At 37.2% G+C, this 27,598-nt stretch overlaps 1 protein-coding gene and 1 pseudogene across 2 annotated transcripts in view; both read right to left on the reverse strand.

The window, feature by feature from the left end:
- SMC3 (structural maintenance of chromosomes 3) overlaps positions 1–18,991 on the reverse strand; it is a 34,281-nt gene extending 15,290 nt beyond the window's left edge. Inside the window, exons 1-13 of the mRNA XM_082424097.1 lie at positions 18,825–18,991; positions 17,763–17,838; positions 12,581–12,619; positions 10,993–11,060; positions 9,042–9,113; positions 8,585–8,664; positions 8,232–8,310; positions 6,702–6,819; positions 5,547–5,722; positions 4,912–4,992; positions 4,513–4,677; positions 4,065–4,186; positions 2,066–2,279 (exon numbers count right to left, since the gene is read on the reverse strand). Coding sequence (XP_082280223.1) covers positions 2,066–2,279; positions 4,065–4,186; positions 4,513–4,677; positions 4,912–4,992; positions 5,547–5,722; positions 6,702–6,819; positions 8,232–8,310; positions 8,585–8,664; positions 9,042–9,113; positions 10,993–11,060; positions 12,581–12,619; positions 17,763–17,838; positions 18,825–18,839 — 1,305 coding nt within the window. The 5' untranslated portion in view covers positions 18,840–18,991. The remainder of the gene's footprint in view (positions 1–2,065; positions 2,280–4,064; positions 4,187–4,512; positions 4,678–4,911; positions 4,993–5,546; positions 5,723–6,701; positions 6,820–8,231; positions 8,311–8,584; positions 8,665–9,041; positions 9,114–10,992; positions 11,061–12,580; positions 12,620–17,762; positions 17,839–18,824) is intronic.
- Positions 18,992–23,480: 4,489 nt separating this feature from the next.
- LOC309642924 (large ribosomal subunit protein eL28 pseudogene) lies at positions 23,481–27,286 on the reverse strand (annotated as a pseudogene). The gene is made up of 2 exons: positions 27,233–27,286; positions 23,481–23,983 (listed from the first exon to the last, which is right to left on the reverse strand). The product of its transcript is annotated as a large ribosomal subunit protein eL28 pseudogene (transcript).
- Positions 27,287–27,598: the final 312 nt, after the last annotated feature.

Genomic DNA, 27,598 nt, shown 5'->3' on the forward strand with positions numbered 1-27,598 from the left:
CTTACTACTTCTATAATACACACCCTAGAATTTTAGAAGAAAAATACATTAATAAATTCTCAAAACACTGCAGTGCATACTTTTCGTACTTCCCCCTCTAAACACATACACTAGAACATAAGAGATGTAGGAATATACTAAGAAGCAAAAAGGCTGTTTTGTACAATTAATTAGCACTGTAAAATCATCTCTATCCATTATAAAGCACAGAGTTCACCCTCACAAGTGGTCATTTTGATACACTTAAGTGTGACTAAAATATTGAAAAATAACTTCAAGCTTGAGAAAAAATGAATAAAACCTCTCACTGGAAAATCTTGGTTTATCACTAAACTTTTTCAAAAAGGGCATCTGTTGAGGTTGATATTTCCATGAACTCAAGACAAAATGCCTTTTCTTTATTTCAAGACAGGGCTGTAGCTATCGCAGCTGAAACTATACTAACAAATTCCCAAATAACTGACTACCTCGATCAACCTGTGTTTTCCATTCCTTCCATAAAATATCCTGACCAAAGCCCAAAGTACGCTGGACTCAAGGCCAGTAGGCTGTCTATTACTCCTGGTCACTTTTCCCATCAGTTGAGTTGTTTATGGTTACAGAGTCAGTTCTGTTTGCTCCCTAGTATGTTTTTGTTTTTGGGTAACTGATTACATTAAATATTAGATAAACTGATGATATGAGTACAAGGAAGAGTTGTTTATTTAAAAAAATTGATTTAGTTTTGGACAAACTCAAAGGTGACTCACTAAAAACTGGATTAAATGGGCAAATCAACTCTAAAAGACTAGGGAAAATAATTATTTAATATATAATACGTAAGTTAATAGATACTGCGCACTTTATAACAGTAATTCAAAATGTCAAGTCGCAAAGTCAAGGAAAGACTGAGGACCTGATCCAGAATAAAGGAGATGACAGAAACATGACAACTAAATGCAATATACGATCTTATGTTGAAACCTGAATTCTGTTCTCATCCAACTTTAAGGAGAACTGTATTTACATGTGTGGTTCATAACATGAAAGTCCCCTAGGAACTCCAATCACTACTCATATTCATAAGAAATATCTTGGGCTCTACATCAAAAGATTGGTACACACTCTGCTGGAGGATGTTGATAAAGAGGCTGTGCATGTGTGGGGGCAGGGGGCATATGAGAAATCCCTATACTTTCCTCTCAATTCTGCTGTCAACCCAAAGCTACTCTTAAAAAAAAAGTCTAAAAAATAAAGACTGGTACATAAGCATATATTTATCTATTTAAAATTAAATACTTATATTTATATATGTGTAAAAAATACATATAAATATACATAAAATATACATAAGTATACACATTTAAGATTTTATGCTTTTAGTGGCTTTTTTTGATAAACCAACCATACCAACTGGTACAGATCTCATGGGGTAAGAAGGTTCCTTCTGGGCATGTATATATATATTCTCCTCACCCTACACCTGTCCTACACACTCCCTTCTCATCACTTCCAATCACCTATATATATCCACACATATCACTTAAAGAATTTTTCTCCCTAATTTTAAATAATGTAAGATCTTTCTTGCTCTGAAAGTAATGATTTTATCTTCTACTTCACTTTTTAAGAGAATGCTAACTCTAAACATGCATAGTAAATGTTTAATTCATTTAGAAAATGTTATAAAATCACCAATGCTTTAACAAAATATATATACATTCTGCAGTAAGTTATTACTTTGACAGAAAATTACATTAGAATATAAAAATGGAAAAATTTTAAGTTACTATAAAGTCACGTTTTAGTTAAGGGTAGAGTTCAGGTACATATTACCAAGTCATAAAAATATATTTTAAAATATATTCAATCTATATGGACACTCACTGACATGCAAGAACTCTTCTTTGAAAAAGAGAACTACCATATGTATCATATTAAATTGTGCTGGTCTTGCCTAATTAAGTATCTGGTCTTGTATATTTTAAGATAAACCATTTACAAATAAAACTTAAAGAAACAGATAAAACTGCACATGTTCACACTCTTCTGAAAGATTTCACAAAGCAGCTATGAAAGTTCTTACATTATACTGCTCCAGATTTTTCTCTTTATTTGCCTCAGTGTCCTCCAAATCCTTATGTATAGCAGCAATCTGTCTTTTCTTGTCATTAATAGCCTGATCTAAAGACTTGAGTTCCTTTTTAATCCACTTATCCCTTTCTTCTTTTGATGTAAACTGGCTTCCTCGACCCTGCTTTGCATAAAGATCCGTTCTTTCCTGCGTAGCTTGGGCCAATCTACACAAGATAGAAGAGAATGGTTTGAAAAGGACAACAGGAAATAACCAAGTTTAATTGCAATCGATACCTCAAGAGTAAACAGAGACAATAACCATTTCTATAATTCCAAAAAAGAAGGAATTAAAGGGAATTCCCTGGCAGTCCAATGGTTAGGACTTTGCTCTCTCACTGCTGAGGGCCTGGGTTTGATACCTGGTCAGGGAATTAAGATCCCACAAGCCGTACGGTGTGGTAAAAAAGAAAAGAAAAAAAAAAAAAAGAAGGAATTAAGTATAAATAAAGCAACTGTTATCTAACAGAGTTCCTGGGACTAGTTCTATATAACATTAATTTAACTGCAAAATCACAGTTACAGTCAGGTAAAACAGCCCATCCCGTAAGGATTTAAGGTCATTCCAGGTCTGGGTTAATCAGTAAACCTACACAAATCTAGTATCCCATATCTCAGCAATTTTCAAAAATGCTCCAACTATATTTAACTATTTGAACATTTTCAACTCCTTACAATAAAAGACACTATAAAGGTTAAAAGGCAAGAGAAAACACTTACAACATACAGAACAAATACTAATGCCCAGATAACATAAAACAACCCTATAAAACGTAAGAAAAAAAATCAAGGGGCTTCCCTGGGGGTGCAGTGGTTAAGAATCCACCTGCCAATGCAGGGGACACGGGTTCGAGCCCTGGTCTGGGAAGATCCCACATGCCGCGGAGTAACTAGGCCCGTGAGCCACAACTACTGAGCCTGCGCGCCTGGAGCCTGTGCTCTGCAACAAGAGAGGCCGCAATAGTGAGAGGCCTGCGCACTGCGATGAAGAGTGGCCCCCGCTTGCCCAACTAGAGAAAGCCCTCACACAGAAACGAAGACCCAACACAGCCAAAAATAAATATAAAAATAAATTAAAAAAAAAAAAATCAGAAAAAATGGGCTTCCCCGGTGGCGCAGTGGTTAAGAATCCGCCTGCCAATGCAGGGGACACGGGTTCAAGCTCTGGTCTGGGAAGATTCCACATGCCACGGAGCAACTAAGCCCATGCACCACAACTACTGAGCCTGTGCTCTAGAGCCCATGAGCCACAACTACTGAGCCCGCGCACCTAGAGCCCGTGCTCCACAACAAGAGAAGCTACCACAATGAGAAGCCTGCGCACCGCAACGAAGAGTAGCCCCCGCTCACCACAACTAGAGAAAGCCCACACAGAGCAACAAAGACGCAACACAGCCAAAAATAAGTAGGATAAAATAAATAAATTTTTTTAAAAAGCGGAAAAAAAAAATCAGAAAAAAATGGACAACAGATATCAACAGGCAATTCATTAAAATGAACATAAGTGGCATAAAAACATGACAATGTACTAAATTGTGAAATCAGCAAACGTTGGCAAGTCCAATCTACGGATACTAAAATGTCTAGATGTTAAAATGACATAAAGTGGGAGAATGAACACACAGCAGGATACAATTTGGGTAAAAAAAGAACAATCATCATGCATGTTTTTAAATGCCCAACATTTAGCTATGTTATCTTGGGCAAGTTATTGAACCCCCCCAGAGCCTCAAGTTTGTCAAATTTACAGTGGTGATACTGTGGATCTCCTAGGGCTTTTCAATAGGCAATAAGCATACAATAATGCCTGGCCGACACTGCCTATTACTTTGAAATGGGCATTTAACTTTTGCCCTTATTTACTGTACCTTCTTAACCCATAACTATTTAATAAGGTTCTATAGAGGAACAATGTAGAAAATTAGAATTGTTGGTAAAAAAAAATGCCAGACCTAGCAATTCCTCGCTCTTCTTTTTCTTTTACACTGTTGAATTTAGGTTCTGTTTCTGCCAGTTCTTTCTGCTTTTCTTCTATTTTTTCAAGCAGCTTCTGCCTTTCTTTTAATAAGCGTTTCTGTAAATGAAGATAAGTAAAAATGCAATCTGTTTAAAAACTTTTGTTTAATTTATAAGTCTAGCATAAAATATTTTCTCATGAAAAAAAATTCATGAGACTGATTGTGCAACACAAAACTAATTTTTAAACTGATCCTGCAACACAAAACTAATTTTTAAATGTAAGTAACAAAGACAGTACTCAGTTGCAACTTGAATGCAAATTATTTTAATGTGCCAAATCTTTTACAAAAATTCAAGCACCCGTGCCACAGAAAGGACTGTCCTCTGCAGTTCCCACTCACCTGAACATTTATATCTTTCATTTTTAGCACTTTAACTCACCCTCTGTTCACTATTGCCTGCCAATTCATCTTGTAAATCCTTGGCTTTAAGCTCCAACTTAGTCCTCTGCTTAATCTGTTCTTGTCTTTCAGCACTGAGCTGCTCCTTTTCTTCTTTCATAGCTGAAATTTTTGTTTTCAGTTCTCTAACTTGGCGCTCAATATCCTACTCAAAAAGTATCAAATAGAAACAAGTTAGACAACTAGATATACAACAGCAAAATCAGGACACCATTGATTTGTCTCTTCTTTTTCTTTCATTTAAACTTTCAGTACTACTGTCTTTCCAATACTCAATCTCAGTGACACCCCACTTGAAGTTACCATTCTATAATTCTGGTACAAAAAGTTTACTGTGGTCAAAAATATGACTTAACCTAAACCTGGTTTATAACCTTACCTCCATTTTATCTCTTGCATCCTGCTGGGCATCTCTTAATTGTCTGGATTTTTCTCCGCTAGTCTCTCGCTTAGCAGAAAGCTGGAAAAAAAACCAAGCTATGATTTCTAACTCATTTCGAATTTGTTCAGTATTTAAAATTTTTAAATATCTGCTAAATTTTAAAATATCTGCTAAATATTTTTAGCAAGATTTTTAAATATCTGCTAAAATAAGCATTCACTTAAAAAATTTTTCCCAAAAGTAATTGTAGTGGTTTTAAATAGAAAACGCCTGTAGTTTTCAGCATTACCTAAGACAAATTTTTGTACAAAATGTCAGCAATACTAATTACAAATTACACCTTAAAAAGCCAGGAAAAAAATCCATGAAACTTTAAAGGTGGCTTCCTCTCATCCAGGTCTGCCTGACACCACCACCTAATTATATTTCAGATACAACTACAGCAAGGACTATGTGGGTCTAGGCATTTTCCTTGGAGTAAACTGATAGTGTAAATTTGCTGAGTAATGAATTCACTAAGAGGTTTTAAAATTTTGAAGTTTGTGTTTAAAAATCATTGAAAAGTATAAGTATAGAATGAGTTTAATATATTCGTAAAAATAAAATTAAACTGAAGTGGCAAAGTATTTTACCTCATCAAGTTTAGCACGAGTCTCGTTAAGTTCCTGATTGTAAATGGTGTATTCCAGGGCTCGTCTCATCTTATCCCACTTCTGATACTGAGCTAGTTCTTCCTTTTCTTCTTCTAAGGTATGTAATCTCTCTTCAATGTATTTTAACAACTCATTGATTTTTTCCCGTTTGCCCTCTTAAAAATAAATGGGAGAGGGGTGAAGGAGTTGAATAAAATTTTTATGTAACATCAATTCTCAAATATACCATGAGTTAAACTTAATCTTAAGAATGTTAGCATTATTTCTTTGATATTATGTGGTAACCAAATCCAAGACGCTAAAATGGCAATTAAAATGCTTTATTATGAAAAGCATCAGAGAATAAACACATGGTGACACTGATTCTTTTATTACATGTGGTAAAGGCCTCTGTTTAAACTTCCTTTAAAAGCCAGTATGCCTTCCCATGACATTCAAAAAAAAAAAAACCGTACTTAACATCACTGGTGTCATTGATTCTCAATTCTTACAACAGCATTATCTATAGCTGCCATATATTGAATACCAACTATATTCCAATCATGGTGCTACTTTGCTCCTCTACTCACCACTACAAACTATAAAAAAGGATTTCACAGATGGGAAAGTTATGGACCAGAGAGGTCAAGTCTAAAGTCACAATATCAGGTAATTATTAGTCAGATTTTGAACCCAAAACTGTCTGACTCTAAGCCATGAGAGGGCACAGCACTTGAAAAGCAAAGTAGGGTTTCCACAATAAATGTACTAAGGAAGACTGGAAGTTCAAAATTTCACATTTACTTGCTCCTGAACAACTTAAAGCCTAATGCCAACTGATATTCCAGCAATTTTTTTTTTTTGAGGAATACATACATTATTATCCTCACTAATAATAAAAAGGACATTAGAGGCACAAAGTAGGTGACCTAGAAAAGCACTATTATCTCACAGTAACAACTCCTTATTCAAAGAGACAAATTATTGGAACTCTCAAACCTTAAACCTCCTGAAACTAATTTTTTCTCCATTCAGTATATAGGCAAATTATCATACAATATACTTCTGAGAATAGACAACTCCTCTCAAGTATCATAACACAATGAAAAAGTAATTCACAACAAAAAGAATAAGGTAGAATCACATTTATTTTACCTGTTTCCTTCATTAAAGAGATGCTTTCTTCTTTTCGTTCATCATACACTCTAGTACCAGCTACTTCTCTTAATAGTTTTAGTCTCTGAGAATCTGGTGCTGTTGCCATCTGGTTGATCTAAAAGTTTTAGAAAAATAATTATTTACAGAGCTACAGACTGCTCTTTAAGAGCTCTACCCTGAAAGTTATTCACATGTTAAGTTTTAAGTATGAGTTTGCACTGGGAAAACAGCAATGAACAGAAAAGGTCTTGCCCTCAAGGAACCTACTTTCCAGTGGAAAAAAACAGGAAGTATGCATACCATTACATTATAATTGCTATGAGGAAAAACAAAACAAAATAAGAAAATATAGCATAAAGAGTTGGAGTGACAGTAATGTTCTTGTAAAAGAGGCAGACACAGATGGCTTATATGAAATGAAATATGAGCAAAAATTGAAATGATGTAAAGGGACCTATGTTGCATGTGTGCAGGAAGACTCAGATAACTGCTTTAAAATCAGCCTCCTTTTATTTTATTTTATTTTTTAAAGTTTTTTTTTTTTTGATGTGGACCATTTTTAAAGTCTTTATTGAATTTGTTACAATATTGCTTCTGTTTTCTGTTTTGCTTTTTGGCCCCAAGGCATGTGGGATCTTAGTTCCCCGACCAGGGATCAAACCTGCACCTCCTGAGTTGGAAGGTGAAGTCTTAACCACTGGACCGCCAGGGAAGTCCCCAGCCTCCTTTTAAAGAAATTTCTCTTATAAAGACAGTCTTTTCAAAATCTTGCTCTTAAAGTGAAACTCCATATTCTTTCTAATCACTTCTTCTGAATGCTAACTTTCCAACACATACCTAAAAAAGTCTCCAACATGAAATAAGAAGTGGACATTTTAAAAGGATTTTCCCCTAGTTCAATATAGCACAACAGAAAACTATCAGGACACTGCAGGTATGTTCTAAGAAAAAGAAATTCTTTTAGATATATATAGTTAAAACATACGAGGAAACAGTAGAACAATCAGATAAAGTATATAACTCCTAAAAACTATAAAGAATATAAATTGTATTAAGGGAAAACAATATGTAGCACTATGGTAGATTTCTGGTAATGTAAGCTTTCTAGCATTTTAACTCTGTGATATACTAACAGAGAGAGTATTAATTTCAGAAAGTAACTTCTTTCAAATGTGATTTTTATAAAGTTTCTACAACATTCTTTAATATGATTGTAACTTCTACAAACCAAAAATGTCTTCCAGTACAGTGCACCTTGGTAAATGATACAGATCACCAAGAAAACAAGATCCACTTCAATAATTCTACTGAAATACTTTTACCCCACTATGCAATGGATCTATTTTGTACATAAATTTATGGCCACAAAAAAGGTAATACAAACTTCAGTGCAAAATAAATCAATGAAAACAGAAGACAATAAGGTCTATTTTCACTCCAACTTAACCACTAGAATGAAATCAAACTCATCATTCAATGAATATACTCAGAAAACAAATTCCACTTAAAAAGATACATATTTCTTACCTTTCCTTGTTTAACAATATAATAAGGATTGCTTCGAGAAAAACCAGCACTTTCAAGGAGATTCATCACATCATTTTTCCTGTTGATAAACAATTTAAAAAATTTTTCAAATACATAACAATCCAACTATAAGCAAAAAGAGTACACTAACTCCTAAGTTAAGGTGCATGAAGGAGTACAGAACAGTCATTTAACCCTTCTGTTCTATCAGTCTCAGAGAATCTTCTGATTCTTATATTTATGCTCTAAATTGTGATTTGTTGAACATGAGGCAAAAGTACCTCATATATGAGGCAAGTAAAATACTTTTACTCTTTTGTATAGAAATTACAAACATAAAGAAAAATGCGTACGTGACCATTTTCTTGTCTAAGAAATACTGATCCTTTTTGGCACCGATAACTCTTCGAAGTGAAACTTCCTCTTTGTCGATCTAAGAAAAAAAAGGAAAAGCCCAAAGGTAAATCTAATAGTAAATGTGGAAACTTTATAGTTAATAAGGTCATTTCAGAGTCCCTCATCATAGCAATTATTTTGAAACTTCAATCATCTCACTAAAGATATGCCATGAATACTCAATTCTATGACAAAGACATTTTTTCACAACAGCTTACACATTCCCATTTGTTTACCAGAATATTCATTACAACTTTAAGACAAAATTAGTATGTAAGCTGTAGTTATTTTAGTATGAACTAAATTATAAAAGCCGAAGTACAACTATAAATAAGTGTTTCAAAGCATGAAAAAAGTCAGTTGCATCAATAAAATTCTCAATGTTACTACTGAAAAGAAAAGGCAGTTACTCACTGGCAACCTGTTGTCTGAATTGTCAAAAATAATCTCCACAAAAGCAGAAATAACACGAGGTCCTGTACCCTCCTAAAACATGAGAAAAATTAATGTGTTGCATAAGTGGTATTTTCATATTCTTTAAATACTTTTAAAGTTTAGTGCATGGTAACAAGCCTGATTCAATGGAGAAAAATTTCTATCAGACTAATATATATCCCTCTTGCCAAAGCAGCAAACACTGGATTAGGATAACAAAACTCAACCAAACAGCTTTTGATTCTGAATTTTAAAAATGGGAACTATACAAGAGATGTCAAAGTTAGATTTACATAGGTCTTGTTCTGCATATCACTTCATTAGAGCATAAGACCCCACAGCCACCCAATTTTAACTATTTGCTAAAATATAAAACACTTTGAGGCTTCTCTCTTATAGATTCATCTTAATGCTAGAAAGGAACCCTAACAAGTCACATGATAAAAACTGTCTTTTTAAACATTTGAGATATTCTATATAGTTTAAAATCTGCTATGAAAACATATGCATTTAACATATGGGTCACATTTAGACCGATTTGTGACCCAACTACTTACATACCCAGCCCAGATAATTTCTAGATTGTGAAAACTGCTATTATGTAGTAGTTCAATACAATGAAGAATGATACCTAAAGAAATTATTCTTTTAATGCTAATCTGAGAAACCTAGAGAGAGATTTTTCTATAGGGAATCAATCCTGATTACTGGACTAAAAATTCAAATGTAAGAGTTGGGGGAGGGAATTCCCTGGCAGTCCAGTGGTTAGCACTTTGCTCTTTCACTATGTGGCCCTGGTTCAATCTCTGGTTGGGGAACTAAGATCCTGCAAGTCACACGGCGCAGCCAAAAAAAAAAAAAAAAAAAAAAATAGTGAGGGGGAGAAAAAGATAATGGTTAGAAAAAGAACTTTAAGTCTGAGAGATACTGTGGAGATATATTGAGGAATCTCGCTTTCTGGTCTTAAAATTAATTATAAGCCATATTTAAACGAGACAGGGACTTCCCTGGTGGTCCAGTAGCTAAGGCTCTGCGGGGGCCCAGGATCGACACATGGTCAGGGAACTAGATCCCGCGTGCTGCAACGAAGATCCTGCATGCCGCAACAAAGACCCAGTGTTAAGTAAGTATGTAAGTACGTAAGTAAATAAATAAAGTTACATCATTTTATCATAGCCTTTTATAGTTTATCCTAAAATTAGTTTTTATTCATAATTATCTAAAGAAAAATTCTAACAATTTTCATTACTATAAATATACTGTCTTTCATATTGGATGTTAACCATTTTTACCAAATGATGTTACCATTTAAGTATAAATATGGCTAAAAATAACTTTATGTTGTTTGGTTTGTAATGGTTGCTTTTCTATGCTCCCAATTAACTTATTTATTTATTTACTATTTATGTAGGCTGCACTGGGTCTTGGTTGCGGCACATGGGCTCTAGAGTGCGTGGGCTCAGTTGCTGCGGCACGCGGGCCTAGCTGCGGGTTGTGGGATCTTAGTTCCCTGACCAGGGATCAAACTTGGGCCCCCTTCATTGGGAGTACGGAGTCTTAACCACTGGACCACCAGGGAAGTCCCCACAATTAACTTCTGATTCTGAGTCTCAAAGTTTCTAATCCCCAACCTAACTTTCTCAGCAAACCTGCTTTCAGACCGTTACCAGGCCATACTCCTAATAAAGAATTTATATGGAAGGCATATCCATCCATAGGGAACTCGCACAATTTTCTTACCATTATATAAAATTTAAGCCTTTATCCTGCATTAATATAGTAAGCTAAATTTCACAGCAGAACAACATACATAAGAGATACACTGTGTTATGTTCACAAAGGATCTGAAACTTGAAAAAATAATTTTGTTTACCAGAATTGACAATGTATTTTTAGAAGTATTTAATATCCATAAAGCAGTCTCACTCACATGTAACAAAGCCAATCTCTGTTCCGGACGAAGATGACTAAACTCATCACTGAGAACAAACTGAATTGCTAGAAATACAAAAACAACTATTAGTAGGATCTAAAAAAGGATTTATGCCTTAGTCATAATTTCCCATACCTTCGCAGAATACAGTATATCAGGTAATGAACAATGCAGATAAAGTAGATTACCTGTTTCATATAGACAAAAGGAATGCAGAAAATATGCCTGTACTTCAGATTAATCAGCTAGGAAATGATGATATTAGAAAAACATTAAGTTTTCACTGAAACATTTAAGGTAAGAAAATAAAAACACTGAAATACACGAACAGACAAGTAGAACTAAGGTGTACCTCTTGATCAAAGTATACATGGTTAGGTTTCACGCTATAGTTGCTTTTATCCACTAGATATAAATAATATAAATTAAAATATTTAACAAAATAGGATATATTCCTATAATATCCTTAATTGCATACTTTGTCAAAATAAATAGCACTAAGTAGGAAATGTTTCAGATTTCCACTTTCTACTGCAGTACTTACTTACCCTTTGTCTTCTGTAAGAAGAAGCCATTCCTGCTTCCATAGAATGCCTAACTGGACCACCCTCTCCTAGAAATGGAACTCTTTACTCAACTGTTCTATTCCCAGTCCACCCAAGAGAGCTCTGACACTCTGAAAGAGGGAGTATGTATATATGAATGTGTATGCTGGGGGTGGAGGTGGGGATTGGTTTTCTTTTATAATCACCTTGGAGGGGACAGATTCAAACTGCCCTCATGCCCCCTGGAGATCATGAAATATTAATACTTCCACTCCAATCCTACTCTTCTCACCATCCCCAAATTACAACCACTGATGGGGTACAGAGTACCCCTTAGATTTATAAGCAAAGGGATAGAACCTTTGCTATTACTACACCATCCTTTTCCTCAAGCACTACTCAACTAAGAGGTTCAAAATTTTTTCAATCTACTCCTTGTACAGTCCAAATCTGTTAAAATATTTTTTCTCCCCAAAGAATTTAACAGAGGCATTACTATTCTTAAACGCATTTTATCTTTAGAGATAGTTTTCAAAGCTCTACTTACTATCTTCTGACAACCAACAACTGTCTTTGTTGAGTCTAGCTTTTTACACCCCTCCATCTTTTATTAAAATAATTGATTTGGATGAAACAGATAAGCCATTTTCCATAACAATATTAACTATTCTACTGCACTTACATTCTTTGAATCTCTCTCTCTCTCTCTGCATTTACAACATTTATATACAGCACTCAAGTTTAGAAAGCACTTCCATACATATTATCTCATTTGATTCTCACAACCCATCTAAGGTAGGCAGGGCAAATATCTCTGTTTTTAAAGTGAAAGAGTACTTTGAGAAGTTAAGTGTTTTGCCCAGTCTCACATGGCGAATCACTAGAGTAGAGCTCAGATTCTTATACTCTAAACCCTCTAAATTAAATTGCAACCTCGTTTGAAGAAGTATTTCTTGTGTTTCATGCAGACATAACCTCACATAAACTACTGTAAGATACCTAGGTCTTACTATGTTTAGAATTCAAAAAACAATACCTACCATAAAAAAAGTTACTTTTTCCAGATCCATTTCTGCCCACTACAAAATTTCAAAAAGTCCATGTTATTTTGTATAAAAAACATTAAAACTTTACAGAAAGTATTCAAAAAATATAAAATCCAATTTTCTAACATAACATCTTAAAAACTGAAATTAAGTACAACAGAACAGTGAACAACAAATCAATAAACAAAACAGCTTTAATTACCAGATGAGTGCAATTTTTGTATAGTCTTCAGATAATTTTTTTCTTAAAGAAATTTATTTCATTGTTTATTTTTTTGCTCTTTCCCAATAGTTTAAAATTAACAGGAATAACTAAATATACTACCTGGTTTTCATGATTTATAATCATTACAATGGACATGTAATTCTATTTTAATTGTATATAATAAAATATATTTAACAATTTAAAGATTCACATAATGCTAAAAATTTAAAATACTTAAACAATCATTTAAAATTTTCAAACCATTTCCATGTTAAAGTTTCTGATCAGCCCTATACATCATGTATAGTTATTAGAATCACAAAAATACAGACAACTATAAGGCACTTTTTTTTAATACCTGAATTCAGAAATAAGCAATTCTATACATAAAAGGATATCAAATGTTTTAGATTTAATGAATTCATTTGAACTTTTGTTCAACAAAATTTTAATTTTTAAGAGTCATGAATAACTATGCCACTCTCTCTCAATCTTGACCAATATCCTGAACAAATTAGCCCCAAAGTCATCACCTTTAATCCAAGATAAATTCTAAAGAAATCAGAAAGTAATGAAGTGCTTTAAAAAAAAAAAAAGGCATATAACAGACACAGAGGCCAGCATGATGGGGGCTTCTATTAGCTAAATCTAGGACAATTTGAGCACCAAAATAATTAGATGAATTATAAATTACTGCTGGGGAGGGGTAGGTGGGAATAATCCATGAGTCCATACTGATAATAAAAAGATAAATAAATAGCTAAGGAGTGAAAATGTTTGATTACAGTAGAATACCAAGTGGTAAATGTGAAAGGAGTGCTGGAAATGGAACATCATCATCCTGTAACCATCATAATAAAGGCAAGAATTATCAATGAATGCTAAATCTGAGGGGGAATTTTGATAAGGAGCACAATATGTGCATGGTCCATAAGTCTCTCCCCATCTCCATATTATTCATTAGTTGCAAGGGAGAAAACACTAACTATACAGTGGAAAAATTGGACAGAATCTCTACTCAGTGATCAAAACTATCATCATCAATAAGTAGATGGATATCATGTGCCTCCAGGTGGAATACCCTGAAAAGGACACATCATTTATGTAATATTTTTCAAAAATAACACTGTAAAAGACAAAGGAAGGCTGTGGAAATGATCCAGATTAAATGAGACTAAAGAGGCATGACAACTAAATGCAACGCCTGATCCTAAATTAAATCTTGTACTAGGGGGGAAAAATGCTACAAAGAAAATCTCTGGGTCAGTCAACATAGCTAGAAAATAAAATATTATTGTATTGATGTTAAATTTACTGACATTGATAACTACACTGTGATTATATGAGGTAATATCCCTATTCTTAGAAAGCACACATTGAAGTCACAGGTAAAGAACCATGATGTACATAACTTACTCTAAGAAAAAATAAGTGTGAGAGTGAGTGCAAATGACAGAGCAAGTGGGGAAATGTTAACAGTAGATTTGGGGGACTTCCCTGGTGGCACAGTGGTTAAGAATCCGCCTGCCAATGCAGGGGACATGGGTTTGAGCCCTGGTCTGGGAAGATCCCACATGCCGCAGAGCAACTAAGCCCGCGCGCCTAGAGCCCGAAGACCCAATGCAGGCAAAAATTAATTAATTAATTAAAAAAAAACCAAAACAGTAGATTTGGGTAAAGGATACACAAGTAGTGTCTCTGTACTGTTCTTATTTATGCAACTTTTCTGTCAATTTAAAATTATCACTAAATAAAAGTTTTAAAAGGTAATTTATCATTAAAAAATTACAGAAAATTATGGTTCAAACCATAATCCATTCATAAATAACTGAAAAATTTATAATTTCCCTAAGAATTACTCCTACCCACACAGTGGAATGCTACATAGCAATTTTAAGGATGTTGAATACTTAATGATAGGGAAAGATATTCCAGTTTATTCTGAAGGAGAAAAAAACAGATTACCAACAGATTACTACAAACCAATTTTTATTTAAAAAGGCGTAGTTATATATATGTACACGAAAACTGAAGGGGTATTGAGATAGACCCAGTTTATGTGTGTCCCCAGATTCACCTGCCCTAACCCAGGCCTTGGTTGCCTGTCAATAGAGAGGCTAGTCTCCCAACACCTCAGGTTGTTTCAGCCTACCCTGGGGGTGCATTCAGATCTGTGAAAACCCAAAGGAGGTTACAGTTCCCCAACCACTCCAAGGGGGTTAGTCCCCAGAGTAACACAATCCAAAAGCACAGTGGGGGGGTGGGGGTGGGGAATCAATGCCCTATGTGGTAAACTTTGACCAAAGAGAGATAGAAGCTAGCACATAAAACCTTCTCCATACCTCTCCCACCTGAGCTTTCCAAGGTGTGGTGGGTTTACAAAGTCTGTCAGTAAGTTATCCAATGTGACTGCAAACCAGGTGTATCTTCTTTATAAAGCTATGACCACTACCCCCCCACCCCTTGCCCTCAGACTGCACCCTCCCATTAACCTTAGCAGCTAAGCAGGCCTCGGGCTCTGTTCTCCAGGAAACCACAAGCTAGCTCAGGGGAGAAGGATTACAGTTTAAATTTTTTCCTTTTAGCTTTTACGCTCTTTATGTTCTATAACTTCACGTATATTTTTGTTAGAAAGCCAGAAAAAAGGTAAACTTAAAAAGGTTTATGGTTCTTGCACTTAAACATCAAACATTCAAGTTATCAGCACATGAGGTATCTGCCTTCAAATCTTGTGTTTTTTTAAGGGTCAAAATCATTAAACAATCCAAGTGGTAAGCTTTCAAAAGACATTTTTAGGAACAATCTCACTGTATACTACTTTTGGTCTTTCTTATACAATTAAGGGACCTATTTTTAAAATATGTTAAACAAAATCATATTATGTTTTTTCAGTTAAAAGGAAAGAACATTTAGATAATGTCCTTTGTAACTGTGACTATTAACAATCTTAATGTTGCAACCAAAGTAGTAAAACAGCTGTCTGATAATAGCTAAAACAAAAATACCTGATAGGCCCTAAAGATATAATTTAATCATTCTAGGTAATAACGGCCATCATTTTACAGTTCATTTATAAAATTACAGTCAGTCCTCTGAATCCCACATCCCTGTGTTTCATACTTGGGGATTTAACCAACTGCGGATTGAAAATATTCCGGGTGGGAGGGTAGGGGAACTTTCCAGAAAGTTCCAAAAAACAAAACTGGAATCTGCCACAAGCTGGCAACTATTTACACAGCAGGTATATTATATTTACAACTATTTACATAGCATTTACATTGTATTATAAGTAATCTAGAGATATGCTTAGGTTATATGCAAAAACACTAAGATTTTATAACAAGTTTTATACAAGCATTCAGGATACCAAGGGACAACTGTATACAACTGACATATTAACATATTTATCGACTTTTAATTTGTAAGTTAAGGAAATAATATAAATCTAGTAATTATTCATTTTTCTCCGTTTCTAAAGATTTTTTTATTGATGAAAATCAGAAGGCACTTACAATCAAACTGTAAGTAAAACTCTAGTACAATCAAGCTACCCTTATGGCACACCAATTCAATTAACGATTCTCCAGTAGGCAAGGCAGAGGGAAAAGTATGTTTTCTTTATTCCCAACTACAAAGTTGCAATTGATGTACCAAGGGCAGGTTTTTTCCTTGCCCTCAATTTTAAAATTTTATTATTTATTTATTTCAAAATAAAGTATGATTCCCCAAGTTTCTCTGGGAACATCAGTATTCATTCACTGTTCACCCTTTACTGATTTCTCTATGAATCTCACCTCACCCATGCTATGGACTGAATTGTGTCCCCACCCCACCCAATTCATATGCTGAAGCCCTAACCCCCCTATGTGAAGCTTTTTGCAGATGCGGGTCTTTGGAAGGTAATTAATGTGAGGTTAGGAGATGCGGGTCTTTGGAAGGTAATTAATGTGAGGTTAGGAGTGTGGGGCCTTTATGGTGGGATCAGTGCTCTTGTAAGAGGGTGAGGGAGAGGCTCAAACAAAGAAGGTCCTGTGAGCATGATGGAGAGGGAGGCCTCCAGAGCAGTGAAAAAATAAATCCCTGTTGTTTGAGCCACCTAGTCTACGATATTTTGTTATGGTAGACCAAGCCGACTAGCATGCCAATAAACTCTGTAAGAACACTGTAGCAGAAATCTATGTCAATAGCAATTCTTTGCTTTTCTGGTGTCTAGAAGCACTCATTTCACCTACCCTTTAAAAACTCAGCAGAGTGTCAGAAAACACTTTTGCTGTCTGTACCAGCAAAATGAAACCTTATCATCTGAAGAATCTATAGATTAACTATTATACTGCAATAACCATTAGCCCCTTGTCCTCACACAACTGCCTTCTCATTTAATCTTCCCAACAGCCCCATGAGATGTATATCATTATTTCCACTTTGCAAATGAGAAAATTAAGCAGCTCAGGAAGTCAAGTTTGAAGAATACATGGCAGAATTGGGATTTGAACCCCATTGTTACAATTCAAAGTTTATGCTCTTCCCACCAACCTGTGTAGTCTGTCCTTAGACATTATAATAGGAAATTTTAAAAAAATCTGAGAACAATCTAATTTGTGCAAAAAGAATGGTCACCTTTGAAATAAGGCAATTGTGTCCATTTTAACTAGAAAATGACATACCAAGAAGAGCTGAAACGCTAAATTTAGTCATTAACTATAAACTTAAATCTGTCAAAACATACACATACAAGGCTACCAAATAAAAATGAGTAATTTATGATTGTCTTATTCAAGTATTTTAACCGTATAAAGGAAGCAATTTCATCAGTGCAGATAAAAAAACAGAAAAGTAATTTCATATAGAAAAAAATACACATAAATTTATGTAATATTCAGAGACAATTCCTGTCTCCTTAAGCCTAAACACAGGCAGGATTTAAATGGCTGTAGAGACATAAATCTGGTCTAGTAAACCATGAACACTTACCAATAACATTATGTTTTGAACTGAAGGGATCTACAATTGTTTGATCTCTGTAACTTCGAAAACCCTGGATAATAACCTAATAAATAAAAGAGAGATTTTTTTCAGAACACACCTCAAAAGAAATAACTTCTAAGCTAACATTTTCCTTTTGCACTCCTTCCCGTTCTGGTTTCTCATTTAACGCAAGTCAGAAAAGCTTCCATGTCCTAGAAGACAAACTCATTTTGCAAAGTGATTTAAAAAAACTTCTTAAAACAGCCCGTTTATCAGTAACCATTGCCACTGTTGCTTTTTTAGGAGTTATAATTAGTAACCTGTTAGGGAACTCTCAAAATCAAGCACCCTGTATACGGTTCGTTGGCACACTAAGCCTTAGAGGGCCGTACAAAAGTCTATCAAGTATGCAGACTGGCCCGGCTTTCCTGGGCGCCCCTGTCAGTCACACACTCGGGCCGAAAAGAGCCGCCGTTCCAGGACAGGACTGCCTGGAGTCCAACACCTGCAGCAGAGACACTTCTCGTGAAGAGTGGGAAGGGGCTCATCTTTGGGGTGGACTCCAGCGCGGGAAGACCATTCTGACAGAAGTAACAACGGAATGAGGAGGCGCTACACATTCTGCAGGAACGAGGAGCCCTTTTATTTCTCCGGTTAAGTCGGGAGACACCCCAGCTTGGGCCTCAGGGGCGTCCCCGGGGCCGGGGAGACCCTCTCTCCACACACCCCACGCCAAAGGCCCGCGGGGGGCTAGCCGGTCCCGCAGGACAGGGCCGCTTCTCGCCCTCCCAGGAAGGCCCGGTTCCCTCCAAAGGGCCCGCCCCGCCGGCCCCTCCACCCCTCTCCCCGAGAGCCCGCCTCCCTCAGGCGAGCGCCCTGCGGGGAGGCCCGGGCTGCAAAGGGGCGCCCCAATTCCCCGCGGCCCCCGCGCTTGCGGGCCGGGGCCGCACCTCTCCCACACAGTCCCAGTCCAGCCCCGCGCCCACCCTGCGGGGAGAAGCGACACCCCCGCCTCAAGAAGCGGTCCTCACGGGCCCGTGAAGGGTGCGAGGGACGCACAGGCCTCACCTGCTTTATGTACATGGTTCCTCGCCCCGAGCCGGGGAGAAGGCCTCCCGCGCAAGAAGCAACAACTCGCCAGCGGGCTCAGGTGAGGCGCCTAGGAGACCCCTCCCCCAAAAGCGCCGTTCTCTCCCCTCTAGCCAAACAAAATGGCGGCGCCCATGGAGGCGGAGTCCCCGCCTCGGACGGAACCACCCTCGCAGCCCCCAAGGAGAGTAGGGGGAATCAGGGTCAGATCTGCTCTTTCTTTTTGGCAAAAGGAGCCCTTCTTCGATGTCTTTAGGTGAATTTCATTTGATTCCTCAATTTTTAGATGAGTTTTTCCTGAGAATTAGTCGGAAGCTTCACTCGGACAAGAGCCGTGATCGTGATGTTGGCCCGTATTCCCTCCGAGCGTGGAGCCAATGGTTTCGACCACAGGGAGGAAAGCTTCGGCGCCAAAGCTAAGACTGGGAGTCTAAGGGCCAGTAGCGGTGCGTGCAGGTGGCCACGTGGTCTTGGGCTGTTTGGAAATGCGGTGCTAGCGCAGGTCCCCGAACACGCAACGTACTGGACGTGGGTGGGATTCAGTGTGCAGAATCCCTGCTGCTCCAGTATTCTCTCGCTCTGGGAACTTTTATAAATTTAGAATTGCCCCCACTGGGTGTGGACCGCCGACTCGCAGGACATCCCAAATGGACTTGACGCTCGAAAATTAGTTTTAATAATGTCATAATTATTAATACCCCGGGCGATTTTTACTGCTCTGCCATCTGCTATAAATCTAGGCAGACTGGACAACTGCAACAAAAAGAGATTTAGGTAAGATTAAAAGCTACCCTCCCTCCCTTTTTATAACAGCCTAAAAGATAAGAGGTGCTAGTGGCAACCCTGGGTGTATCTGATCTGTTATCAATCGTAGCGGAAAAACATATTGTTAGAAATTGGATCTCTGGGTCGCTGTAAAATTACCTGCCACTCAGCAGCCACTCAGGTTGGTCGGTCCTCGCCATCCCTCCCGCTGCGGCTGGCAGTTCTAGCCCTTATTCTTTCTAGATTGAACTATTACTAGTAGCCTCTTAACTTCATCCCTGTCAGCGCCTCTTAGTGCTGGCAGAATTCTTTATATACCGTTTTAATAGATGAGGGGAGAAGGACACTTCAGGGAAAACAAATGACTTATTTGAAGGTGAAAAGGGGGAGAGAAAGAGCACATAAGGGAAAACAAATGACTTTTATGAAAGTCAAATGGGCCCTTAGGAGAACAGATGGGAGACCTGCTAGTTTTTGTGACTTTGTCTGTTTGGGTGTTACTCAGTGATAAGAGTCAGACTTCTCTGTGAGTTCCCAGAGAGAGGATTTATAACAGTTGAGTTACTTTGAGCTCTTTTGGGAGGCAGATAAGAGATTTCAGGAACTCAAGTACTTTCAGCTCAAAATAATTTTTATGCTACAGTAGTGGATTCTGGAGCACTTCAAGAGGGTATTCAGAGTATACTTGCCACTTCCTCCCTCCCAGGTCTGAGGAACATGGTGTCAGTATAGTGGACCAGCATGATAATCTGTTCAATGATGAAAGAATTAAGGACTCTAGACTATATTATGACGGAGAGCAAAGAAGTAATGTGGCATTGAATGTGAATTGCTGCAGGCACCGTGGGAATGCTCCACTCCTTCCAGATGAAGATGAAAAAGAATACATTTTGCCAGATAATAACTGCCAGTCTGTGTTGATCTCGTCTAGTAAGGAGTCTACCTCCAGCCTGCAGCTGAGTTACCTCTCGCTTAAGTTCTGTTAGTCCGCTGTCTGTCAGGATCAATCTGGTTTTTGCAAGGACCTAACTGGTGAATTAAATGGAGATTTAATGGGGACCACCACCCCTCATCCTTTAAACTTTTGAGAGTGGCACTCATTTCCACCATTCTGTCCAAGATGTGGTACTGCTTCTAATTTATTATCTTGGCTGGCCTTAAGGCAGTTTTAGGGAGTCTGACTTTTAGATGAAAACATAGGAGTAAATCTTTGTGACTATGGATTAGGCAGTGGTTTCTTAAATATGATACTAAAAGCACAATGATGAAAGAAAAAAAATCATACTTTATAAAAACTTTTGTGCCTCAAAGGAAGTAAAACAACAAGAAAATGTGAGTTATATATTTGACAAGGGACTTGGATCCGAAATATATAAAGAACTCTTACAATAACTTAACAACTTATTAACTTAACAATAATAAGACAAATAACTCTGTTTAAAAATAGGCAAAGGATTTGAATACACATTTTCCCAAATGGTCAGTAAACTTATGAAAAGATGCTCACCATCATTAGCCAGTCAGATACCATTTCACACCCAATAGGATAGCTAAAATAAAAAAGACAGACAATAACAGGTGTCAGCTTGGATACGGAGAAATTGGAACAGTCTTATATTATTGCTGCTGGGAATGTAAAATGGTGCAGCCACTTTAGCTATTCCTCAAAAAGTTAGACATAGGATTACTATATGACCCAGCAATGTCATTCCTAGGTACATGCCCAAGAGAAATGAAAACTTCGACACAAAAATTTGTGTATGAATGTCCATAGCAGCATTATTCATAGTAGCTAAAAAGTAGAAATAACCTAAATGTCCATCAACTGTTGGATGAGTAAAATGTGCTCTATCCATACAATGAAATATGAGTCAGCAATAAAAAAATAATACCAAATCATGCTGAAGACTGTACTGCCACATACACTCACTGCTATGGTCCGGGTTCTGTCCCTGGTCCAGGAACTCATGTGGCACAGCCAAAAAAACCCCACAAATAAACATGGATGAATCTTGCAAATGTTAAGCTAAGTGGAAGAATCCAGTCACAAAAGAGCACATATTGTATGATTCCATTTATATGAAAAGTCCAAAATAGACAAATTCATGGATACATAAAATAGATTAGTAGTTGCCTGGGGCTACAGATTGAGTGGGAAGGTTGGGAAACGGGTTTTGGGGAAGGGTTTTGGGAAGGGTTTTCAAAATATTCTAAAATTAGATTGTAATGATGGTTGTACAACTTTTTAAATATAGTAAAAAACCACTGACAGCATTGTAATTCAACTATACTTCAATAAAAAAAATTTAAAAACTGTACACTTTAAACGGGTGAATTTTATTATATGTGAAATATATCCCAATAAAGCTAAAAAAAAAAAACTAGAAAAATTTTCAATTATGGATCTTTAAACCGTACCCAGGTCTTCCCTCGTGGCACAGTGGTTAAGAATCCACCTGCCAATGCAGGGGACACGGGTTAGAGCCCTGGTCCGGGAAGATCCCACATGCCATGGAACAACTAAGCCTGTGCGCCACAACTATTGGGCCTGCGCTCTAGAGACTGCAAGCCACAACTACTGAACCCACGTGCCACAACTACTGAAGCCCTCACACCTAGAGCCCGTGCTCCGCAACAAGAGAAGCCACTGCAATGAGAAGCCTGCGCACCTCAATGAAGAGTAGCCCCCGCTCTCTGCAACTAGAGAAAGCCCATGCGCAACAAAGACCCAACGCAGCCAAAAATAAATAAATAAAATAAATAAATTAAAAAAAAAACAAACAACCATACCCAGATTTAGGTCATGTGCAGATTTATATAATGTACAGATTATCTGAGTCATTCTAGAACCATTCTGTAAAAGTCACCAGTGATATATATATATATATATATATATATATATATATATATATATATAAATATAAAATTATATATGTATATATAATTAAAATACATTATAATTTCAAATATGCTATATATTTCAAACATGAAATCTCATGTTTATATCATCTTTACTCAAAACTTTAGCTATTTAGGTTAGTGCAGAAATTCAAATTCTGGCTTGGAATCAAATACGCCATATTCCAAATTCTTGATTTTGCATTCTGTAATAAATATCACTACAGAGTTAAGCACAAAATTACATTCTTTAACAAATAAGGTAAGATGATAAATCTTCCAATTTAATTGATATTTTTTAATGTTCTACAATTTAAAAGTTATTTAATGCAAAACCGCCAAATTTAGTATAAGGGTTTTTGGTGGGGGGAGGAAGCAACACAATGCAAAAATGAGTTACTTACTAAGAAGAGGGAGGTTTACCTCCTCCCTGCACCTTTTCTAGAACCAGAGTTTTTGCTATAGGCAAGATTTAAAGACCCTAACCTCAGGACAAAGATTTTTTTCCCAATTTTTTGGCCTGTAGCCCAAAGTTAAATTTCTTTTTCCAGGTTGAAAGTCAGCTGGAAAAAAAGAATTATTGATTTAAAAATCATTTAATGCAGACATTGTATCATCTGTTTTTCTGGCTAAAGAACAAACAAAACCTCATTCAATCAATTTTCTCAAAAGCAACTTCATATTTTATAGTTTTCAACACACAGACTTCAGCTGTTTGGCACCTTTCCAAAGAGACAATTCTCAAGACCCTGAAATCTCTGATCATTTTAAAATTCAGCACACTTAAGATTTGTTTTTATACCATTATACACGCATCAGAATGACTAAAATTAAAAATACTGGTAACACTAAAGGTCTTAGAGCGAGGTCTTAGAGGAACTGAAACTCATTCATTCATGATAGAAATGTAAAGTAAGTGGTAGAACCAGTTTGCAAAAAGTTTCTCTTTCTTTTTTTTTTTTTTGAGGCAAGTCAGTTGACAGCTTTATTGCATTGGGGAAGGGGATAGATCGCTCAGGAGCTCTTCGTGGGGCGGGTCCGCTTTCTCTTCACCATCACAGGCTTCTGGCTGCGCAGGATGGCGCTGGCTCTGCGGATGAGGGCCATACGCAAATCCGTATGTCCTTTCGGATCATGTGCGGGATTCTGCTGAGGGTGGCCCGGGCGTTCTTGTTGATGGTGGTCCTCACGAAGGAAGTGGCTGCCTTTCGCTGGCCGGATCCCCGCTTCATGACCACCACGAGCCCTTTGCCGTCCGCCGCCGGCTCCACGCCCACAGTCTTGCGGTGAATGAGCCCGTTGTAGCGAAAAGGAGTTGCGGGCCTTCAGGTTATTGGGTTCGGTGCTGTACGTCTGCTGTTCCTCTTGATCAAGAAGCTGGAGCAGTTCCTCACGACCATCCGTTGCAGGTGCGCGGACACGACGGCACCTTCTCTCGTGGCAGCGGCCGGATACGGAGTTTCTTTCTTATGAAACTAGACATACATCTACCCTAGGACCTAGCAAGTCCATCCATAGGTATTTGCCTAAGATGAAAACGAATGTCCAACATGATTTGTATAAAAATGTTCATAGCAGCTTTATTCATAATGGCCCCAAATTGCAAACGACCCCAATATATATCAACAGATGACTCAATCAATAAATTGAGGTATATACATTGACAGCAAAAAGAAATGAATTACTGATACGTGCAATGACCCTTGATGAATCCCAACAATATTATACTGAGTGAAAGAAGTCTTATCTACATGAATACATACTGTATACCTCTATGTATAGGAGGTTCTAGAACAGGTGGAGAAAATCCATGGTGGGAAAAAAAATCAAAAAAGTGATTACTTAGGGGAGGTTCCAGGGGAAATGAGAAGGAACATAAGGGAATTTGGGGGGAGGTTATGGTAATTATATCTTTATAGGAATTTTGGTTCCAAGGTTTCTGCGTGTATCAAAACTCCATGACTATTCACTTAAGAATTTTGCATTTAATTGTATTTTCATTTTACATCAGAAGAAAGAACATACTAAATATAGAATTCTAGGTAATGATAATGAATGCTGAAGTATTTAGGGGGAGGTGTATTGTTGTCTGCAACTTACTTGGAAATTTATCCCCCCAAAATTAGCTGTGTAGACAGATGGACAGATGTGATGAAATAAGTGTAGTTAAAACATTAATGGGAAAGTTGAGTGGAAGGTATACGGATTTCATTGTAAAAATTTTTAAACTTTTTTGTATTTGAAAATTTTCATTAAAACATTCTGGGGGGATAAAAGTCCTAGAAGTTTCCCCAAAAAACTAGCCCATTTTTGCCTCTCTGATCTCATCTCCTGCTACCTCCCCTCTCTGTTCTAGCCGCATTTAAGTGTGCCAGGTATCCCCTACCTCAGGACTTTTGCACTTGCCCTTCCTGATGCCTGCAATTCTCTTCCCTCACATATCTATTTGACTTTCTCCCTCACCTTCAGGCAGATTTATAAGATTTCTGTCCCCTGGTGTACATGCCCTGTATAATCTCCTCCCCTTGGGTGTAGATGGGACTTGTGGATATGATGGGACATCACTCCTGGGATTAAGTTACCATATATGACAAAGGGACTTGAGGGGATTTTGAAGATGTAATTCAGATCCCTAATCAGGCAATTTTGAGTTAATTTTTTAAAAAAGATGATCTTGGATGGGCCTGACCTAATCAGGTGAGCCCTTCAAAAGAGGGCATCAGAAAGGAAGCCAAGTCAGAGAGATTCCAAGCCAGAGATGCTCCCCTGCTGGTCTTTTAAGCTGTGGAGAAGGCCATATGGCAGAGAATAACAAGTAGCCTCTGGGAACTGAGGGCCTCAGTCCTGCAACTGCAAGGAACTGAATTATGCCCCAAACCAGTGAGCTTGGAAGAGGCCCCTGAGGTTGAGATGAAATTGGAACCTGGCTGACACCTTGGTTTCAGCATGATGAGACCCAAAGAGAGGACCCAGTTGCATTGTAAGAGTTCTTTATATATCCTGGATACTAGACCGTCATCAAATACGTGATTTACAAGTACTTTCTCCCGTTTCTGTGCATTGTCTTTTTACTTTCTTGATAATGTCCTTTGAAGTACAGAAGTCTTAAACTTTAATGTCACCTGATATATCTATTTTTTCTTTGGTTGCTTGTGGTTTTGTTGCCATATCTAAGAAACTATTGCCTAACTTTTAGTCCAGTTTTTTGGGGTTGGTTTGTTTGTTTGTTTTTGTTTTTGGCCATGCTGCATGGCTTGTGGGATCTTAATTCCCCAACCAGGGATCAAACCTGAGCCCTCAGCAGTGAAAGCACGTAGTCCTAACCACTGGATGGCCAGGGAATTCCCTAGTCCAATTTTTATAATTGATATCTGTGAAAGGAGTCACCTGACCACTTCACACTACCTGGAAAACACTTCTACCAGACATCCCCAAGACTTACCCCCCACTTCATTTAGGCCTTTACACAATTGTCACCTTATCAGGAAAGTCTTCTTTGATCACGTTATCTAAAGTAACAGTACCCTTTGGTCACTCACCGTACTTTACACTGCTTTATTTTTCTTTAGAGGACTCCTTACATGACACACACTCTTTCTCTGTCCCTCTCTCTTTCTCTTTTCTCTCTTTTCCATTTTCATTTACCGTATGTACACCCCTGTGCCCATATTGGAATGTATGCTCCTGGAAAGAAGGAATTTTTGTTTACTTTGTTAACTGCTGATTACTCAGTGTCCAACATAGACTCATAATAGGTGATCAATAATAATTTGGTAAGTTAATGATTCCCCCAATCCAAGTGTTATCAAACTTTTTCGTCTTTGCCAATCTGAAATATGTAAAATGATATTTTAATGTCTTTTTATTTGCATTTTCATTTCTGTGAGTAAGGTTTAGCACCTTCTCATACATTAAAAAAAATATTTCTTTCTCTGTTAGCATCATTGTTTTCAATAGACGCTATTGTAATAAATGAAATATACACATCCCTTCAAAAGGATTATAAATGTTATAGTAGTTTTTGGTCATTCTATTCTCTATCAGGGTTTGAAATAATGCCTTTTGTTGAATGCATGAAGAATGAACAGCTAGAAGGTGAAGACAGGCCCCATGAAACTTCTTGATGTTTAAAAGGAGTCCTCATAATTGAAGGGTATCCTGTAGGCTAAAATATGGAGAAGACACATTTAGCTGTGGCAAAATGCACATAACATAAATTTTACATATCTTGACCATATTTAAGTGTACAGTTCAGTGATATTAAGTACACTCACCTTGTTGTGCAACCATCACCACCATCCATCGCCGGAACTCTTTCCTCTTGCAAAACTGAAACTTTACCCATTAAACAATAACTCTCCATTTCCCTCTCCCCCAGCCCCTGGCAACCACTCTACTTTCTTTCTCTATGAATTTCACCACTCTAGACATCTCCTACAAGTGGAATCATGCAGTGTTTGTCTTTCTGTGACTGGCTTATTTCACTTAGAATAAAGACTCCAAGGTTCATCCATGTTGGAGCATGTTGCAGAATTTTCTTCTCCATTGTGTGTGTGTGCGTTTCTCTGCAACTGGCCTTCTTTTTTTTTCAGTTGAAATATAATTGACCTACAACACTATGTTAGTTCCAGCTGTACAACATAGTGATCCGATATTTCTATGCATTTCAAAATGATCACCACTCTTTTGTTGCCTTTGAATGTTTCCCCATGCTTTTGGCCCACCTGCATTTCACACTCCTTAAAGGTCAGACTATTGGCTGCTTCAAGGTGTATCATGCAGTCCCTTGGAATTACATTGTGACTTATACATTCAGGTGTTGATTGTTTTTCACTCATTCATTCATTAACTAAAAAATGTGACAATCATGGTTCTGCAAAAAAGTAAGGAAGATATGCTTAAGCACTTTGAAGTTTATACCTAGCTGACCTTGCCTCTTGTTGCCCAGGGCACTGGGTTTGCCTTCATCCCATATTTTTATGCATCCCAGAGAAGGAAACTAATCAAGTGCTACCAGTCCTGGACCAGATATCCAAGTAAACTACAGGTATGTATTGGGCTAAAGAATCGGAAGTCACAAAATAAAATCT

The sequence above is a fragment of the Balaenoptera physalus genome, assembly GCF_965194825.1.
Source record: "Balaenoptera physalus genome assembly, chromosome: 14".
Classification (NCBI taxonomy): Eukaryota; Metazoa; Chordata; class Mammalia; order Artiodactyla; family Balaenopteridae; genus Balaenoptera; species Balaenoptera physalus.